The sequence below is a fragment of the Electrophorus electricus genome, chromosome 15 (genome assembly GCF_041902795.1).
Source record: "Electrophorus electricus isolate QZ-2024a chromosome 15, ASM4190279v1, whole genome shotgun sequence".
In the NCBI taxonomy this organism is placed as follows: Eukaryota; Metazoa; Chordata; class Actinopteri; order Gymnotiformes; family Gymnotidae; genus Electrophorus; species Electrophorus electricus.
This window is the reverse complement of record NC_137511.1, coordinates 2,632,501-2,653,531: the sequence shown is the minus strand read 5'-3', so window position 1 is coordinate 2,653,531 and position 21,031 is coordinate 2,632,501. Positions and strand designations below refer to the sequence as shown.

The following is a 21,031-nucleotide window of genomic DNA, read 5'->3' as shown; positions in this document are numbered from 1 at the left end:
AGCGTGTGTATACAATAACGTCTACTAATCTAAATTATATTGCAAATAGAAATACAGGCCTCTATGCAGTGGATGCCCCCTAAACCTTAGCATTACTATAGAAACACTTCACATGTCTGTGTAATGTGTAGTGATAATTGTGACCCTGTCTTCACACATTCCACCCTGCCCCCCTACACACACACACCCCTGAATGGCAGGAAAGCCTTCTTAATTGACTTATATTTAGTCATCTGCAAAAATGTTCCATGCTAAAAATACAGTTTCATATTTCCAACTCCAAACCCTGACTCTTGCTTTCCAACCAGGGTACAGGCCCATGGTGGTCCACGCCCCCCCCCCCCCCCCCCAAACGACAAATGGCCTTGTCTCTAACCTGACCATGTCACATGACTCCCTCTACAACAATCAGCTCGGTCTCCTTTACCATAAACTCTTCACACGAAAGGAAACACGCCGAATCTGGGAAACGCTACATCTCTGATGACATCATTATGTTATAAGCGGTTGACAAAGGCCTTCACATCAGAGCTGCATAACGACTTTGAACCAAACTTTACTAGAATGTGCACTAGGCTGCCTCACTCTGGGAGAGTGCCTAGTATGGGTCAGGTCCTCATAGACTCTCGCCTCTTACCCGTTAACTGCAGCCAGCTCTGACCATCCTAGCCTTGCTTCTCCTTAAACCCACACAGCACAGGCTGTTTGGGGGCAGAAGAACAAATCTCCTTCTCTTCGCTCGGACCGCTGGAGCCTCCTTCCATTCCAGCTGCATTCCGTGCTGGGGGCGGGGGGGTTGGGGGGGGGGGGTTAACGCCCATCCCAAAGCCAGCGGCAGCGGGACCGTTCCTGTAGCCGAGACGCCCAGGCAGCGGGTTTATTAAACCAGAGTTTCTGATGAAGCCTGTGCCGAGTTTGGATACGTAGCCTATACGTGCTGAACAACGGAAACGGCTGAACAGAGACTGCGAGAGAGAAAGAACAATCAAAATTATGACTTCTGCTCCTGTGGTCGCCCGAGACTATACGTTGTGTAAGGACTGAACCACATCTTTTTAAAGAACTACATGGGCGATCTAAACACTAGCTGTATACAGCACACTGTAGACAGTTTGAGTGATGCTATGTGGTTCCCCTCCTGAATGGTTCCATGACATCATCACGGAGGTGTAGTGAGGAGGGGGGGGGCAGGTGGGTGGAGGTTGGCGGAGGAGACAGGAAGGAGCAGCAGCCAAAGGAGCAGCAGCACTGGCAGAAACCGCTTCCCTACTGGGCCACGACGGTGACGGTGGACTGTGGAGTGTGAAGCTGCCAACCTTGGCCTCCCGCCACACACAAACGGCTCCCCACACGGCTCATCGGCTCTATTAGTCCCGCCTGACCACCAGGCCCGGCTGTCAAAGCACATGCCTCCTTCTCTTTCTCTGCATCGTTCCCTACGCCTCGCATTCCTGTCGCAGCCCCGCGGCCGGAATAAGAATGCAGCCCTCCTGTTTTGCAGAGAGCAGCTTTCTCTGTCGGGCTCTCTCACCTCCCTTTGAGTCGCCGCGGTCATTCTTCACACCAGGCCCGACTTACTGTTCCCATTCAGCTCAAATCAAAAAGAGGGCTTGACCTCTCCCCTCTGACCTACCGCAAGCCGCTGCCCCTCTCGTGACACGGTGCATGTCCCACCCCACTCCGAGCCTGGCAGAGACAGAGACTCATTGTGGCCACTGCATTTCAAAGGCAAGACCAGGCCTGCCTGGTACCTCCCACTGTCAGATATGAGCAGGACCATTCAAAAGCCCACTCTCTCTCTCTCTCTCTCTCTTTTCCTCCTTCTCTCTCTCTCTCCCTCTCTCGCCTGTCTAATTCCCTCACAGAGACATGTCCCTTGTAAAGTGCGCTAGTGGGGTTCACCTTAATTTGCTGCCTGTCACTCTACACAAGCTCAGGCGAGGCCGTATCGTGCACATAACAGCTCACCTCTTGGCTTCCTTTACAAACAGGTGTCATGGTCTGTCCATACCCATTACTTCATCGCACCGATAACGGGCTAAAGAGCCTGTCGGCCTGCTCTAAATAAGAGGCAAGCAAAGGATCTTAGGAGTAGGGGATGTGGTAAGGCCTCGGTTAACATCCTCGCTAGGGTTTAGGCTTGGGTTTCAAGTCGTGATTAATCGCTGTCAGGAAGTGGATGCCTTGCCTAGAATCTCTGGAAGACCAGCAGATGCACAGAGTGGAGTTTGCTCGAGCAGGTCTCTGGATTCACGGAAGGCAAAAGCCAACTCTGGACAGGCCAGAAGGACGCACGCATGCACACGGTCACAGATGCTCATGCACACATCTGCGATTCGCGCAAAAGAGAAGAGTGTGGGGAAAGTTAATCATTGAGGAAAATCTGTAATGTACGCAGAGAGAATCCAAGGCCTTCGGGCCGCGGAGGAAAAACAGTGCTTCGAAGGTTACGTGTCCTGCCTGCTGCTCAACAGCCTGCAGGGGACTCACACCTTCTGGCTACAGATCACAGAGTGCGGAAGAAGAGGTCTGGGTACTAGCCGTTAGGTACATCGCGGCGTCACAGTGCATCAGCATGAGGGGCACGTTGGTGTATTCTCACCGGGTGTGCTAACTGGCTTCCTGCTCACTTATGACTGAATAATATGGCGGTTCCGGGACAAGGCCGTTGATTTGGTTAGTTAATACTGGTGCTGAATCATCAAAATCACCGTGAAACTGTGAGACACTAAAACACACCTCAACTAAATTACAAAGGATGTTTCCAGAAAGTCGGACATGGTATTTTACTTTAGCGGCGACTTCCGTCCAAGCCTCGGACACACGCAGTGGTCTGAACTGGAGCACTCAAATGCTGCAAATGACCATCCAGAAACAAAACTGGCCATGTAGTTTTCAAGGCAAATATGAGACACTTCCCTTGATTGCTTTCAAACCTGTGGCGATGAATGGAATTTAATCAGGTGTTTGAGCTACGCTGAATAGCATACTTGTGCGAATGCTCTGTAAATGCTCCCGTGTCTAAGGGAAAAACAAACGAAACAGAGGAGAGAAAGTCTTTGGCTTTTTCCTGACACAGCAAGAGTCTTGTAGGCTTAATGTAGTCCACAGAGACCTGCAAATCCAAACCCTAAGCCCCTGTGCAGAGCCACGCAGGGAATCCAGGAGCCCCCCAAGTCATGTTGCATGTGGGTTTAGGCCCAGCTGCACTTTTAGGCCCCGTTGGGTGAATGTTTACAACAAAGCCGGAGCTGGCACAGGTGTAAAATACGCTCTGTGAGAGAACTGCTGGGAAAACTGCTATGTGGTGATGGCGGAGCGAACCGCGAGAGAGCCGAGGGTGTGGAACTGGCGAGGACAGCAGCAGCTGCAGCCGAGTGCTGCTTTTCCAAAGCCCTGAGGTAAACTTGTGAAGAAAGTTGTATATAAAAGGCAACTGATCTAGCGCACGTCAGTGGAGCCTAACAGTGGCATATTATCAGAACACAAGCGTCGCAGCTCTGTCGCACAACTGACATGAAAATCAAGAGCTTAACACGTGACTGCTGTTAACGTTGTACGTTACGGAGTATATCTCAAACACACAACTACAAGGAAGGAAGGAAACACACACAGGCTGGGCACAGACGCCCTGCCTGACTATCAGTAAAAACACTCCGCAGTGTTTCACCACTGTGACTGTTGCAATGCATCACCCACACATCACACACTCACACACACACACACACACACACACACACACACACACACACACACACACCAAAAAACCAAAAAATTAAATAATAAAAAACCTCGGAAGACTGGCTCTTAAGGGGAGTTCCAGTGTTTATGACACAAGTTTGAAGTATATGGAAGGACGCAGCTCCTCGGTACGGCGCAGAACAATAAGCACTGACACCCACCCACCCTCCGCTCTACGGGGCTCGAGGAGCGCTCACAATGCCCCTCTGTCTACTTCTGTGCGCTCGCATATGGAAATTACACCACTGGGGCACGTGCTGTTCTACCTCTTTGACTTCGGATGCAGATTATTCGTGTAGCTCTGCTTTGTGGAGTTTTGACGCCGCTGCAAGTTTAACCAAAGAAACAGTCTGTTTTACAGCAAAGCGTGCGCGTTACAGTATATTGCCCGCGCGTTTGCAAACACGGTAGGCGTCACACATTTATTCATGATCATGGTCAGCTTCAACATGTCAGGACTCTACAGGCGTTTGGGCTGCCCTGTGATGTTGAAGAACTAGTCAAAGAACCTAGCCATCTTATTATAAGAACGTGACGTCTAGACATTAGGTACGCTGAGAGGCAGGTGACAGCTACACTACATGGAGACAGGTGCAATATTACGTTAGGGCTTTAATAAACAAACAAACAAAGTTCCGAGTAAAGTGTAAAATAAGAACTTACTCCAGTTTGGGAGAGAGGGGGTATTCCAACAAGGCAGAAAGCAACTCCATTCATGACATTTGAGTGCCCGGGATCATCTACCACAAACCGGACATCTAACCGCACAATAACTCACGCACGCAACTCCGTTTAAGCGCACAATAACTCACGCACGCAACTCCACGCGCATATTTCCCTCGACAGGCTCGATATTTAAACGACGGACTCCTCGTGCGTCCTGCGCGCTTTGGGCGTGTCCTTCAGAAAGCGCAACAGCCAATGAGCGAACTGGATACATCAGGGGCGGGGTCTTCACGGTGCCCGTGCAGTCGGACGGGCTAAGCGCGAGGCATGGAGATACACTCCAGTGTTCAGCTCTTGTTAGGAAACCCATGAATCCTGTCTTTCTTAAAATAAAACTGGTACGTATAAATGAAATGCCTTACAGATGAGTATTAAATAGCAATTACCAAAAATATACACAGCGGAATAAAGCTCACAGAGTACTGACTGCGGTTGAATAGGCTTGAGTGTAAATTTAAATCTTGGAGATGTAAAGATTTGTCCATTTAAGTGGTTCCTTAGTCAGACTGAATGTGAACGTTGGGGTTTAGCAAAGCAGCAGGTGGGTATTGTCTTCATATGCATGTATCCATGACCTGCTCATTAACCTAAGATATTCACACACACACACACAGTTTTCACCCAGTATGTAACCACACTGCAAACATATTTATATAATTTATATAAAGACCAGAGAACCTGACACAAAGTGGCCAGATGAATAATTACTTAGAGAAGAGAACGCATATTTTATTTCAATATTACAATAGAAAAGACACTGTCAGTATATTTATCAAAATAAATATAATTTATTGTATCAGATTATATCAAAAATATCTTTAGTTTAATCATTTTATGACAGTTACTGCTACTGTGAACATGAAATGATTCTTTTTTTTCTTATTTATTGGATATTTAAATGTAAGTGTGTAAGTGTGTAAGTAAAAAATCAGGTTAGGTAGATACATACGTATACAAATGGGATTGTGTGTATCTGTGTATATTTGTGTGTGTGTGTGTGTGTGTGTGTGTGTGTAAGGTCTATATGCCTATCAGTCCAATGCAGGACCAGAGCCAGAGTGGAGCTACTGCTCAATGAAGAAACACTCCATTCTGTGACTGACAGGCTTGTCCCACAGGCAAAAGACAGACACACACACAGATACACACACTCCATAATTTTAATGCACTGGATTCCATATAAACCAAAAATAGCCAAAGGAAATACAGAACACCCTCAGGTAGCCTCAGATTACTGTTAGCATTTTTGCAGTATTGTCTTTAACCAGAAGAGGTCAGCAATGCCAGATAAAAGACCATGCAAATAAGACAAACGTCACTAAGCCCAAGGCACACTGACCGAACCCCCTGCACTCTAGCACACCTTTGTCTCACATAATACAGGCAGGGAAGTGGGAATTCAGTCCAGACACGGGGTTAGAAAGTGATGAGTGACATAGGAGATGAGAGGAGACGAGAGGAGGGGCGTGGGATGGGGGGGTCATTCCAGGACCACCATGTCACAACTCCTTTTCATTACAACATCCATTATAAACACTTTGTCTGGGATGACATTACACCTCGAGGGCGGATTTGACCTGCTAAAGGTATTTAGGTCACATGGAAAAAACCCCACATTTACTATATTATATAATTCCCACAATAAAAACAACAAGAAATGTATATAAATACTCCCTAATATGTTATTTTGTTGCTTATTCTGATAGGACATGTTTGATTCCATAATCTGGCAAAGTTCTTATGTTGCTGCATGTAAACATCATAGCATCAGTTAGTCACTGTTGAAAGAACGCTGCAAGAATACTTTAATTCCTGAGAGAGTCTTTTTTGGCAGTTATTTCTGGATTTAAATGGATGCAGTCACACAGTTGTTTAGAAAGAAAGAAAGAAAGAAAGAAAGAAAGAAAAGGAACACCTGCCCTGTTCAGCCGTGGTGAGGGCTCACGGAGGAGGCGTCCACTAGCATACTCTGACCACCAGGAGGCGTCAGAAAGCACTCGCAGGTTATCGCTCAGAGGGCGTAGTGTGCAATAACAGTCACATATGTGTGTCAGAGAAATGTTCTAGTTTTTAATTGTTCGACTATGATGCTATTTAGGCTATATTTGGGCTGGCTAATGGGGGAATACAACAAATGATGGATAATTATTCTCAACATAATTGTTAAACTGGCATACTAATTAAAAGAATTTGTGTGCGCGCATGTGCAACCCACTGGAGGAAAACCTGACTCCTGCAGATCCTGTCACGTGAGGCTCTGACTTCATATAAAAACAAACGTGAGGCCAATGAGAACAGGAGAATAACGTGTGACACTCGTTCTTATAATAACGGTGCTAGCAGAAGTGTGATGAGAGGTGGAGTGTAGGCGTCGCTGTGTGATGTAGACTACAGCACAGCGTGTTCATCCCCTTACACACCCGTCTTAATCCTGCACCTTTAACATCACACATTTCACACTACGTTGCTCTCATCTTCCTCAGTTCAGCTCATTCACACACACAAGCGCACACACACGCACACACACACACACACACATACTCACTCACCCAAGTGGCTAACCCTCAACCCTGGCCTCCCCATGGAAGCGGTTAAAAATAGACAATATGTTGAGCCATGTTTATTTCCTGGAAACGCTTGCTTTGTTTTCTTGGAGGCCCAGTATTTTCGAGGGGCGAGAGTGAAAGGCCCCTCTGCTATGACTACGATTACCCGCTCCATAATCCCACGAGTGAAATCTCTTTTACCCACACCGTAATCCCACGAGTGAAATCTCTTTTACCCACACCGTAATCCCACGAGTGAAATCTCTTTTACCCACACCGTAATCCCACGAGTGACGTCTCCCTTAGCCGCTGCACAATCCCACGAGTGACGTCTCCCTTAGCCGCTCCACAATCCCACGAGTGACGTCTCCCTTAGCCGCTGCACAATCCCACGAGTGACGTCTCCCTTAGCCGCTCCACAATCCCACGAGTGACGTCTCCCTTAGCCGCTCCACAATCCCACGAGTGACGTCTCCCTTAGCCGCTCCACAATCCCACGAGTGACGTCTCCCTTAGCCGCTCCACAATCCCACGAGTGACGTCTCCCTTAGCCGCTCCACAATCCCACGAGTGACGTCTCCCTTACCCGCTCCACAATCCCACGAGTGACGTCTCCCTTTCTGTCCCTGCCCCACATCTCTCTTATTCCCTCTCAATTTCTTACCTCCAGCAATGTAAAGACTCACACAGCTCGTATGAGGATTAGTTCACCCTGATACCTCAACACGTGCTCAGACGTAAGGCTGGACCTCTTCGTCTTTGACTAGATGTCACAAGGCCATACCTCTGCCCATATTAATCCATATTGCGCATGCCTGCATTACGACCTGCAGTGAGCAGGCGCAGCGCTCGGGCTCAGCACGCGACGTTTGGTGTGACCAGTGCGGCCAGCTACGCATGTGTGCCGTCAACTGAGATGAAGATTGGTGCGGCACAGATAGAGCTCAGTCGCTTAAACGTTGGTTGCCTGCAGACTGTGGATGATGTCATCGCTGGCCCTTCTGTCAGTCTGAAGCTGCCATCGCCATGCCGTTACGCTCCGGGGACACGCGTCCTGCGGTTCTCGGCAGGCTTCAGACCATATTCATGCCTGGATGGTTTTCCTTATCGGCAGAATCTCAATACAGAGCCAGAGGAGGACCAATGCCATTATTAAGTCATTAGAATCCCATGTTACAGATGCCTGTCTGGCAGTTCAGAAACACTGAAACCAACCACGACATTCCTGAAGATATAAATAGGCCAGTGAATCCCCTACCTCTCCCACTGCAAGCACCCCAGTGCCAGGTTGGGACAAAAAGAAAGCATTAGTATCCTAGGTAACGCACTGGATCCTTTCTGAAAGCTTTTGCAGTTATTCACACACTGAACTCTTAAGAGTTGAGAGTGTCAGACAAGCTCGTTCAATGTTCAATGCCACAACAAGCACCCTCGCACTTGTCATAGTACATAACCTGTCAACATGAGAACAGCGCTATTCATCTTTACTCTTAGATCAGAACATGCCTGCGTGTGTGTGTGCGTGTGTGTGCGCGTGTGCGTCTGTGTGCGTGCGTGTGCGTGCGTGTGTGCGTGCGCGTGTGCGAGTGTGCGCGCGAGTGCGTGTGCGTGCGCGCGTGCGTGCGTGCGTGAGTGCGTGCGTGCGTGCGTGCGTGTGTGTGTGTGTGTGTACAGGCTCTTATGAGGGAACAGCTGCCGACTGAAAAGAAATACCGCATTTCCCAGCTCTCACTTGTCACGTGCTGATGCAATAGTCAGCCCATGGACAGTTAAACACCGGTGCCAGGTCCAGGCTCTCAGAACCCGAGCTCTTGCAGGGCCGCGAGAGAACTGGAGCGAGACAAAAGACTTCTCAAACGACCTCATTACGGCTTCACAGGGGCTTTGGGTGAGGCCCGCTGGCAGCCTGCATGCCGAGACCATTAGAGCGAATAAACAAACCAAGATCACACTACTTTGGAAAGATGTTTCAATGGGGTGGGGGTCCTTTATTATTTGTGCACGTATCTGTACTCAGGGAAGATAGGCACCTAGAGGATGACTCCGGAGATTTGTGAGTCAGGCAAAGTGCTTTGGGAGCCTGAAGAAAGTCTTACATCTGCACTTTGAGTATTATAAACATGAAGCTTACAGGATGCACAATGTTCCTTAAGCTGATCTGTTTAAGGATCTGTTCTCTCGGTGGAAAAAGGATGAGCAGAGATGAGAGAGACTGTAGGCGAGTCTACCAGTGTCAGAGATACCAGGAAGACGGAAGGTCCCAGCCATTACTGTACTGTGTTTAAATGCATGTGTACACACACACAGAAAGTTTAGAGAGGCAGTGAAATGATGAGAAGTGAACTGAAAGAGGAAAAGATCCAGTTATCTGTAAAAGCTGAATTAGGAGAGAGAACAGAGATAGATGAAGTACAGAGGTAACTGCCGGACACACAGGGGTGTGCGGACACAGAATAACACAGGATGGAAGACACAAGGGGGTGGGAAAAGAGACACAGAGGGAGAGATACAGAAGGAGATAACTGCCACTACAGAAGATCCAGATGAGCTGGATTGGAAACTCTGGAGAAAAAACAAACAAACAAACTGCAGCTACAACTCAGCCTCACACGCACACACACACACACACACACACACACAAGCTGCTGTTACAATCACCCATACAATCTTTGTAGTGAAGTACACTGTGTTTGACAGGACACTCTCAGCTCTTCCACTATCTACAGATCGATTTCCTTTACGCTCTTGTGCCCAGTGTACATTTCTGTCCTGTTCCCACACTGAGGTTTTGCTCTGCCTGTTCCTCAGCCCTCTCATAGAACACATCTAAAATCATTACTACCACATGACCTTTGCCTCTTTTTTTAACTTCAGTGTTACGAGATAGGCATAAACACTCCACCAGGTCATAAGCTGGGCCTTTCAACTGCCATGTTTTCAAACAATGAGCTCCATCCTGGCAGCCAAACGCAAAACAACTTGGAATAGCCCGCCAGTCCCATAAGAAAGTACGAAAACACCCACAACATCGGTTTCCATTCGGGTTTGTGATTAAAGTTTCCTTTGACCAAAACCAAAAGTACACAAGCTGGCGCGAGACCAGACGATTACGGATCCCTCTTACAAAGCTCATAGTTACACAACCGCAAGGAGAGAAAAAGAGGTTGAAACACATTCGGTGAACCAGAGTCCCCCAGAATCCGTGGCACGGCACTCTGCAGCCAGTGCTCTCCGTGTGGGCTTTTTCCTCCCCTCCACATTCTCAGCCACTAAGGCAATTCTGGCCTCCTACACATCACTGAGGCTTTTACTGTAGCACTTGCTGCTTGGTAACATGCAGCTGACGTGCGTGAGCTCCATGTGCGAGACATTAAGTTCGCTCAACAGGAAGAGAGCTTGCTGGGTAATACATCTATCTAAATTATCCAACAACCACACCCATACGTTATACACACCCATACAGTTATGCACACACCCTCCACATTCTGCTAGACACATGTATTTGTTTTTCATAACATTACCATAAATCCATATCGAGACCTTTTGGTCTTTCAGAAAAACATAACTGGGTAGAGATTTTATCAGCATACTGCACACATAGTGCTCATATATAAATCACCGTCTCTGTGGTGGGGTCCACTGTGTCTGAGCACACACACGCACACACACACACACACACACACACACATATATATATATATATATATATATATATATATATAAAAACACACAGACACACAGACACAGACACAGACACAGACACACACACACACACACACACACATACACACACACACACACAACCGTTCGAAATGGTAGAGCTGCATGCTCCATGCAAACAGATGCAATCTTTGGACACGGAGCCATTGGCTTGAGCACGTACCCCTCCCTGCCTCCCAGCTGACACTGTTGCTTTGCAACACGTCACTGGAGGGTACGTACGCTAGCGTTACTCGCCCACGGGGCGGCGCACCTGGTGCCTCTCAGAGCGACCCACGTCCACCCCACCCACTTTCCGCCCGCCGCCTCACCTGGGCCATGATGGCGCCGCTCTCGCTGAGGCTCCCTAAACGCTGGCACGCCTCCAGCAGGGCTCCGCCGCGCTCTCGGAACGGTCGCTCCAGGGCCGCGGCCACGGGAGCGGGAATACGTCTGCACACCCCTCCGGAGGCTCCATGCTCGTCCCACTGCCTCTCCTATTACCCTTCTCCCTCCGTCTCCCCGTGGGAGCGTCACAAGCGGCGTGCGGACCTCCTCTCAGGGGGGCGTGGGCCAGGGCTACGCGTGCGAATGCGGTCCTCCTCTCCTCTCTTTAGCTCCCTGCTCTCTCCAGCCTGCTGGCTTGCTGGCTCTGAGCGAGTTTCACCTCCTGCTTTGGCTCAGCGTTCTCCTCCCTCCCGTTAGCTCCCTTCCCCCACATCCCACCCTGCCTTCCTCTCTCTGATGGAACAGCACACACACACACGCCACATTACCGGCTAGAGAGAGGAGGATCAGAGGAATAGTAAGAAGGCAAGGTCACATGACCAGATGGCTTCGCGTGCAGTGGATTCTCCAGCAGCTGTCACGCCCATTCCTCTATAGAGAGTGCCGTCTCCATTGACAACCACTACTGAAAATCCAGCTAGTGTTCTCCAGCCATATGGCTTCTGCCGGAGCCTCATTGGGTCGCCTGTGCTTTGAGTCTGTCCTCTGAGGTAAAGCCATGGGAACCTGGGTATTGTAGTTCTGTCAAAAGAGAATTTGTTTGTGTGACCTTTTTTTGTGGCATTTTTCGTTTAGTTTTTGTTTTTTAATGAATGTGAACCCATTTTAAAAAAAACACAAAAATCACTTCTCTCACTCATTCACCACACACAGAGAGAGAGAGAGAGAGAGAGAGAGAGAGAGAGAGAGAGAGAGAGAGAGAGTCAGAGTCTCAGGCTCTCAGGACATCCTCTGGCGTTTCCCTCGAACTGTATCGCGGGAAACTCCCAAACCTTCAACAACAGGAAACTCACACCCGGTGTAGACCCGCTGCTTCTAGCTCACATATTTGAAATCATGCACCTTAGATTGCCTTCACATGCTAACGAAATATTATTGTACATCCACATATGTTATCTGACGATGTTAAAAAATCACAATCTAGCGATAATCTTAATGTACATTCCCAGGATGCCGACTAAATTAGCAGGTTTCTTTAATATAAAGGCAACCTCCTGATGATTTTAGTAAATGCAATTGTTTAGGTGGAGACAATGCAACCTAAACAGGCAAAACCACAGTACTCGCACCATAGGACTTGTGTGTAATGATGACCGAGAGACTTGACTTGTAAGATTGCGACATCTCCTGGCAGTTGCACGTATTTGCTACGTTTCCAGTCAAGTGATTTTGTTTAACGAAAATTGCTCGATCTCGACAAACATTTTAAAGCGCTAAATCAATTTTCGTAAAAAATCACTTGAATGAAAACGACGTTATCCGTGAGTTTTTAATCTTACAGTAACGGTTTGTTAGTTTTTATTCCTCTGTGACATAACACTTTTAGTCACCTCTGATTTTAGTCATCTCTATGCAATGTGCATATTGCACTATACACACTTAAGAAACATGGAATTTAGTACTTGCTCGTCAGTTCAGAGTTCAGATTTGTGTTGTTAAGAGTTGTGTTGGTTCTCTTTATAGGGTCTTCCTGTTTGTGTCATTGAGTAGGTACACAGATAGATGCTGTTTCTAATCACATAGAGACTGTTTCTATTCAGATAGATGCTGTTTCTAATCACATAGAGGTTATGTTTCTAATCACATAGAGACTGTTTCTAGCTACAGTCATTTGCCTGTGTTATCTTTTGTGTAGAACTGGAGCAGCTGAGATAAATTACGCACACTCCGGAAAACGTCTTCACTCAATGATATTCTTCTGGTGCCATTACTAAAGATCCTTTGGAGAAGTTACCAAGGCAGGGAAACCCAATTCGTTCCTCGCTCTTTGCGCGTTGAGACCTCTCGAGGTTGATGGTTTTGCTGTCGCCGTTTCCTGTTAGCGCTCTCATCCTGCGCCCCGTGGACATGCTTGATTCCTGTTCCTGTTCTCCGAGCTGACAGCGACGGCTTCAGTCATCACCCAGGAAACCACACGGGACGCATGGCAGGTTTAGCGCGGAGCGACCATGTAGCCGTCCTGACACGAAGCACGCTGTACGTCTGGGGCGGATGCCAGGTGAGTCGGTTTTAACTTACACCTCCAGTCTATACTGTCCTACCATGACCGCAGAAGTTAGAGGGACAGCACCCGGGACAGATACAAATGCGTTGATGTCCCCCTTGCGCCACTGACAACTGCTCTGATTGTCAAAGATTTCTTTTCTTGCTCGCAACTTTTCATCTGCCTTGCGAGAGAGTCACGTTTGCAAAATGAACTACCGGTAGCCTCCATGACTGTCACTGGTTTGTCCTTTTCAGTATGTGGACGGAGAAGAGCTTACGTTACCCAGTGATGAGATCTGGCTTTATGATATGGAGAGTGGACTATGGTGGGAATATACCTTTCTGTTTTTCTCCTGTGTGCTGACTTACTGTTTTATGACTACGGTACCAGCACCATGGTTGTAATCTCTGTTGAACAGGCACGGATTTTTTAAGTAGTACGTCATCTTGCCACATTCCCTGGCTTGTATTTGAAATCCTGCTTTATTAAAGACTTGTCAGAGATGTCTTACCACATATTTTGGTAGCTTGTTTTGTGTATATGCCTATAGCTTGTCCATGTTGTAACACCATATAGGTAATGAAGGGTATCAGTTACAAACTGTGCTTATGTCACTAGTGGCAACAACACAAGAACCAAACAACCGTGTGTGTGTGTGTGTGTGTGTGTGTGTGTGTGGCAGGGCTCACAGGGGAATGGGTGGGGAGGTACCTCCTCATCTTTCTCAGACATGTGGCTCATTCCTCCAGGGTATGCTCTACGTTTTCGGGGGCTGTGATGGTAGAGGTCCCACTAATCAGGTGCGCTGTCTTCTTCCCAGCCTGTGGGCAGTCCGCCCAGCCTACTAGAAGCCTGACTGGTACAGGGTGCTCACTACAATAGAAGCGGTTGAACGTGTTTTTGCAGAAAGGAGAAAACTCGCCCAATAAACATCTATTGTGTGTAACGTGTTAGGTGTCGTCCTTTTATGCTTGTATCGTTTAAAAATAAATAAATAAATTAAAAATTAAAGAGCCATCACAAAACTAGCCATTGAGGCTGGAAAAGGGATGTGAGACACGATTGAGAATAATCACGGCAACTGTGCCAGTTGCCGAGAAGAGCAGCGATTGGCTTAATCGTGTTCATTAGGCTTGCTTAGTTTCGCAGACAGGTGATCTGGGCAATGAATTGACTAGAATGTTGGCATGTGTAGTTATGTTATTAGATGTTGCTGTTAGTAGTTTTGTTTTTCCTATTTGTATTTTTTTGAGCTGATATTATTAACTTTCCTGTATGTGTTTTGGTAGATGTACTGTGTAGACCTACAGGATGAAAAATACACCTGGAGGAAGATGGGAGCCAGAGCAGGGGCCCCTCCCTCCCCCAGAGACAGGCACTCCTGCTGGGCCTATACGGACAGGTACACGGGAGCGCGCCAAGCATGGCAAGGTCGCCTCACTCTCGGGCATCTCGTTGATGTAGTCGTGCGTGGAAACCTCAGTGTGGTTCTGAGATCAGTGAGATGAAGTTGGGAGTTTAACTGTGTTTAACTGGTGTTCCTAAAAACGAAGTAGGCAAGGAATCTCCCCTTGTTAGCCTACGTCTGAGCATAGAGCTTGAACTGGTATTTGTTCAGGAGGGATTGAATGCATAGTAGTTATTTAACCAAATCTGTTGTATTGTGTTTGAATGTAGATATGTATGACAGATGAACCGGTTGCCTGTTCTAACAGTTTTTGCGTTTTGTACCTAGGCTTATCTACTTTGGTGGATACGGATGCAAAACAGCCAGCGAGGTCAACGACTTTAAGAGTTTTACAGTGGATGAGGCATCATGGGTAAGGACAGCCACGCTTGCTCCAGGCGTAACATCCAACCTCTTCCTCATTCCTGAGCTGATTGCATCCCCCACAGCCGACTGCCGGCGATGTGCTCTTCAGGTTCTGGGGCTGGAATAACGAGGTCCACGTCTTCGAACCTGACTCGGCCACGTGGACCGAACCACGGACCCAGGTAAACCCAGTACGAAGGGGTGTGCTCGTGATGTCGTGATGATGATGATGATGATATGATGTGTGGTGATGCGCGTCTGGCAGGGCCAGCCTCCAGAGCCCAGGTCTTCGCATGCCAGCGCCTGCCTGGACAGTAGGGGCTACATCTGTGGGGGGCTGGTGAGTAGCTGATAGCCCCCAACTGTGTCCACATGCCTGTGTTAGCCAATGAAATGCATTCTTTTAAAAAATTCATTAACTCATTCCTTTCACATTTTGCCTTACATCACCTAAACTAGACATGGTAGGGCAGATGAATTGGATGCAACAGTCTTTAAATTTCACTATGAGGAACATTCTCACACACACACACACACACACACACACAAAAACCCAACAACCCTCATGTCTAATTACAGGAAAGGCAGACTATAGACATCCACTGTTTGGACCTAGTCACATGGACATGGACACACATGTGAGTGCCTTCTCTCTCTCACTATCTCCTTCCTGCTCTGGCCTGATGAGCGACTCTGTAAAAACACCCCACATTCTGTGCACACGTTTTAACGTGCAGCATGCAGCTGACTGGAGCTCAGCCATGCACATCTCGCATGTCCTACAACACAGCGATGGACAACCCTGACAAACATCAACATCCTAGTAGTTGATGTCATTCTCCACATCTGTCATGGCATTAGGGTGCCATTAATGATGCTAATGATTGGTTTACAGATCAAAACACTCAAGCTAACTAAAGCTGTTCTGTGCCAAAACGCATATCCTAATTTTCCCAATAATTTGGTAGGCCAAGGAACATCGTTCCTGTGTGTGTAACATGGAGGGCTTTACACCATGTTTGTCACTGGAACCAGTATTTGACAACGGTAGCATCTTGTCGGTCAGAACAACGGCTATAGAGCACTAAAAACAGTTCTGTCCCGAGCGCTAACTTCTATTTGCGCAGCAGTAGGGCAGCTGTTGCAAATTTGTAGCTACAGTTACTATTTGCATACAGTCGCGTCCCACGTCAGCTAAAATGGCTCTTTTGGTTAATGATTCACATCTGAAAGTGGCGTCATTCTTTCAGGTTTCCTAATGTGCAAAAGAAGGTTTTGAATCATGAGCTAATCGCAAACTGAATGCACAAGAGATGAATAGTACTCCTTATTCACAACACTTCTCTTTTAATAATAAACACCCTAAAAGCATTCTGGACATTATAGCCTCAATAAATCTGCATTTAAACACTATTAAAGCAGTCGTCAGGAGCCTTATCCTTAGACTCTAAACTTTTATATTAACCACTTGTGAAATGTGAAAAACCTGCATTTGGAGGACATCTAAAGACTCTTTGGTCACTAATGACAGGCTCCAGTGGTTAGCTGGTGGTTGCACTGTTGAGCACTGTGGGGAAATAAATTAACTTATTTGGCATTTTTGGTCCAAACCTTTTCTTTTAGGCTCTGGTCTTGAGAAACATGTGTAGCCATTAACATTCTGAAACTGTGGTTAGAAAAGGAAGGCATCGACCACCTGACTTCATTTGTTTAAGACAGTACACATTAATTAGCATCACTCTTTGGTGATGTACGGTTGGCAGATTTTCACGTTTTCATCTACTGTCTCAAGGCAGGTTGTCGAGGATCAAAAGTAACATTTTTCTTTTAAGAACCCAGGAAACGCTGCTGAAACCGAAATGTAACCGAGGAAATGCTGGTGAAAGTCACAAAGCAGTATTAGAGTGACATGGTTACAGGCACCCAGATAATATTAAACAAATCCCCTGATGCAGATCAAATCAGAGAAGCATCTCAACTCATGTGACTCGTCCGCATGACATATCAGATTACTCCATCAGCTTGACTGCTTGGAGAGTCTTCTGGCATGTTAGAAACATCTAATTCATGCCTTTTTGTGTGTGTGTGTGTCCGGTGTGCGTGACCTCAGCGACCCAGTGTCTGTTCCCCTCCCCATGGGCCGTTCTCTGCACACTCTCACCCCTTCCTCACCCAGCACCCTCTTCCTCTTTGGTGGCCTCAGCACCTCGGGCCAGGTCCTCAGTAAGTTCAAAGGTTTCAGTGCACACGCACTTGTCGCCAGCATGTTTTTTTGTTTTTTTTTTCCCTCTTTGCGAATGCTCTAAAATGACACCCCGTCTAGGCGACGGCTGGGAATTCGACACTGTGAAGGGGGATTGGAGGCAGAGGCAGCATCTGCATACAGACAAGCCCAGGTAAGAGAGGGGCATGTGAATGTGAACGGGGCAAGCGGCGAGACGGGCCGGAGAGAAAAGTACTGAACAAACGCCTGCATCCTCAGGCTGTGGCACTCGGCCGCGCAGGGTAAGGACGGTGAGGTGGTGGTGTTCGGGGGAAGCCGCGACTACGTCCTGGTCACGGATTCGGTACGTACACGAGCCTGGTATACAGGCAACGTCGAGATCGCGGGAAAAGTTGCTCTTCAGTCAGTGAAATCTGTGGCTTTCTGCTATGCAAGTCGGCTCAGATATTCAAATCGAGCTGGAGACTGCAGCATGGAACATGCAAAGAGGATTTTTTTTTTTTTTTGGGCTTTCTTTGAAAGATGCAAAGAACTGTGGGAGGTATAGCCTTTTCAGTAAGGATTAGTCCTTGATCGTGTCAATGACGAGTTATAGAGAAGTCAACCTTCTAATACCCAAACTAGTCTTATAACAAACATGGATGTGCCAAGCATTCATTGAAGCATTTGTTCCATGCATGCTAACCGCACCCGATTGGCCCACAGGTGATGGTGCTGAGATCTCCGTCTCAAAGCCACTGTGACGACGTGCTAGTGTTTCAGACACAGCCCTACTCTCTCTCCAGGTAGGTGCTATGAAAGTTTTGCGATTGGCTACATTGTGTCCAACGGCCCTGTTTAGAACAATGCCTTTTTTTAATTCATTTTTTTAAATGAATATTTTGATGGTGTACACTACCTGATGGTGTACACAGGAGGACCAGGTAAGGCTGGTATCTGACGGCTTGAGAAGGCATCTGAGTCACAGTAGAGCTTGTAATTAACTGCTTCTCCGTTCCTTAGGTTGTGTGAGGACTGCATAGGCAAACACGTGTGCGCGTTGGAGGAGCAGGTGTTGAACTTGCCCGCGAGAATCCAGTTGACGCTTCAGAAGAGGATGACGTACTTCAGGACGCGCGTGAAACCCGAGCAGAGCAGTGTGATGTGAGCTCCCGTGAACCTGCATTCCATCGTACTTTACCTGGCTGGCCTGGTCACCTCTGCTGCAGTGTTACTGCATTCAGGAGTTATTGGCAGGCTTTACTCTCGTCGCGTAACAGGATGTTACGCATGCACAGCATCATCTACATAAAACATTAGAAATGCGTTGGTTTTACCAGATCATGGGGAACGGTATAAGGTTTAATTAAAGTACTTGGTGTAGATCCATAGCAAAAATAAAGGGCAAACTGCATACAGAGTGCGGCTGACTCATTAAAAAGTATACGCAATTATAATTAATCTAAAAAGATACAACTGCTTATCAAATTAACAAATGGATTTTTTGAAGCATGTTGAAACAGGCATATATTTACACCATCTTCACTGACCCTTATCGGGTGGGTGTTACAAACCACTGACATCTCGGACAACATCACTTAAACACTACATTTAACTGCTTTAATCACCAATTTATTATTCAATATAATTATGGTTTGGAATGCTTCTTTACAAAATGAACTTACAATGAAAGGATAAGTCACTGATTATATATATATATATATATATATATATATATATATATATATATATATATATATATATATATATATATATATATATACGCACAGTTCTATAAAATCTCCATTAGGGTTAGTATTTTTTCTTTCAGGATGACATTTTCAGTAAGTTACTGTACCTTTTTTTTTATATATATAAAACTTTTTTTTTTTTGGTATTTTCCCCCTCAAAGTGCATAAAAATTAAAAATAACAATACTCCAGAGGGCTTCTTCCCCCGCCCACCTGCAGTGCCATGAAAACTTTGCTGAGTAAGACAACATTTGAGCGCTGGCCGCTCATGAGGCAGTTAAGCAAAAGACTAGGACTACATTTCCCAGCAGCCACTGCAACCCAGAGTTTGATTCCCATCATTCAAAATCACCCTGAAAGGTGTCACACAAAAACAAACAAATAAAAATCCTCTGCCACTGCAGCAGAATCTAACCTTGGAGAGCAATCCGAGTCATGATACCTGATGAACACCGCCGTGCTGGGAATTGGAGAGGAACGCTGGGGGCGGGGGGGTGGGAATGCTCGTGTGGCTGATGGGAAAATCAGCTTTATTCTGAACTAGCTAAAGCGCAGAACCCTGATCAAGCTTCACTTTCATTTACTCTCATTTCATTAAAATCATGTTAAAACAAATAGTGACATGAATTTGGGGCAAAAAGAAACGAAGAAACCGACTCCTTAAGTGGGGATGGCACGGGAGCTGTTCCTCCCCCCCATCCTGCAGCCCTCTGCTCCGATCCGCTCAAATAGGCTCCACGTAGTTGGCAGGCAGCATGCCCTGCAGGCCTGTGCGCTCCACGCGCCCGAACATCCAGCCTTCGTCGATCTGCTGCACGTCCAAGATCACGTCGCCGTCTGCGAATGACACCTCGTCCTCGTCGGCCGCCACGTAGTCGTAGATGGCTCTATAGCGTTTCTGCACACACACACACACACACAAAATGGTGGAGGTTTTGCAATAACATGACTGCAAAGGGCGTTAAGGTGCGAGAGCAAGCAGGTGGTGAATAGGTGAAGTTCCTTACCCCACCAGTAGGGGGCGGTGGAGCTGCAGCTGAACGTGCAGGCTGGGGCTCGTAGTTGTAGCTCTGAGGGCTGCTAGGCTGGTAGGCTGCACACACTAAAGAATTTACAGGCATTGGTGTAATGTTTTGAGATACATGTTGAGATTATATTATTTATGCATTTATATGCCCAACAGAGGCACATGTGCCTCATCTGAGCTACCACTGCCCTACACACACACACACACACACTAGTTAGTGTATTATATTATTACCTTTGTTGGCATTGCTCTCAGTGGGCAGGGCCTCTCCTCCCATTCGACTCTTTTCAAACTCTTCATGATACTTAATCTGATGGAAAGACAATAAATCATCCCATGTACATGCACACGCTGGAGTGATGGTCACGGGGAGAGTGGTGCAGCCTCACACTATGAATTCCAAACTCAAGGTGTCAGCATGGTCACTTCCCTTTAAGGAAGAATTCAGCTACAGTCATCGGAAGCGACACCTCAAAACCCCCCCCATCCCCGCCTGTCACGTGATACGAGGGCTGCTTGGCAATGAGCCACGGCTCATGACAGCGCGCATGGTGCAGGGGGGAGAAAAGGAAGTAGACCTGATGGGCGGGGAGACACACTCAACACATCCACCTTGGCTGATTTCTGGGTCACATACTAACACACAAAAATATCAAATCAACCAGTGGAGAGAGGGGGGAAAGGAAGTGGTGTTTTGGACAGGGAGGAGAGAAACGTCAACATCAGCGCTGGATGATGCTGCTGTTTGTGTTTGTGACAGTTGAGGTGGTAACTCAACACAGCCCCTTACGTTGCTGATCTGGTCCTGCGTTTTCTTGACTCTCTGCAGCTCCGGCGTGTCAGCCACCACGCTGAAGCCTTTCCCTTTGTTCTTCTCAAAGTCCTCTTTGTACAGCACCTAGTAAAACAGGTTTTTTTAACAGTTATGCTGGACTCTGCATCCAGAGTTGAGGAACAGGTGCACACGCGCTCGCCTCCCACAGCTGAGCGTTTAGAACCAAATGAAAACCTCTCATAAGGACAAAGCTATG

The 21,031-nt window shown here is 47.2% G+C and overlaps 3 protein-coding genes across 5 annotated transcripts in view; 1 reads left to right on the top strand and 2 right to left on the bottom strand.

The window, feature by feature from the left end:
• arhgap23b (Rho GTPase activating protein 23b) overlaps positions 1-11,431 on the bottom strand; it is a 29,769-nt gene extending 18,338 nt beyond the window's left edge. Inside the window, exon 1 of one of the 2 annotated variants that reach the window (XM_081697244.1) lies at positions 11,045-11,431. In XM_081697244.1, coding sequence (XP_081553370.1) covers positions 11,045-11,053 — 9 coding nt within the window. In that variant the 5' untranslated portion in view covers positions 11,054-11,431. Of the gene's footprint in view, positions 1-4,404; positions 4,607-11,044 lie in introns of those variants that run through there. The other variant, XM_081697242.1, reaches the window with a different exon arrangement.
• A 1,248-nt stretch (positions 11,432-12,679) lies between these two features.
• Positions 12,680-18,636, top strand: LOC113591437 (kelch domain-containing protein 1-like). Of its 2 annotated transcripts, XM_027031926.3 has the most exons (13): positions 12,703-13,218; positions 13,461-13,531; positions 13,889-14,006; positions 14,496-14,608; positions 14,942-15,026; positions 15,103-15,201; positions 15,285-15,359; positions 15,599-15,657; positions 17,130-17,242; positions 17,343-17,415; positions 17,502-17,586; positions 17,949-18,028; positions 18,246-18,636. In XM_027031926.3, the coding sequence occupies exons 1-13, from the start codon at positions 13,144-13,146 to the stop codon at positions 18,388-18,390; spliced, it is 1,191 nt and encodes a 396-aa protein (XP_026887727.2). In that variant the 5' UTR covers positions 12,703-13,143; the 3' UTR covers positions 18,391-18,636. The 2 variants fall into 2 exon arrangements, with proteins under 2 accessions (XP_026887729.2, XP_026887727.2); XM_027031928.3 differs by lacking the exons at positions 13,461-13,531; positions 13,889-14,006 and having other exon boundaries at positions 12,680-13,218.
• LOC113591438 (LIM and SH3 domain protein 1-like) overlaps positions 18,564-21,031 on the bottom strand; it is a 14,417-nt gene continuing 11,949 nt past the window's right edge. Inside the window, exons 4-7 of the mRNA XM_027031929.3 lie at positions 20,791-20,898; positions 20,235-20,310; positions 19,981-20,075; positions 18,564-19,871 (exon numbers count right to left, since the gene is read on the bottom strand). Coding sequence (XP_026887730.2) covers positions 19,698-19,871; positions 19,981-20,075; positions 20,235-20,310; positions 20,791-20,898 — 453 coding nt within the window. The 3' untranslated portion in view covers positions 18,564-19,697. The remainder of the gene's footprint in view (positions 19,872-19,980; positions 20,076-20,234; positions 20,311-20,790; positions 20,899-21,031) is intronic.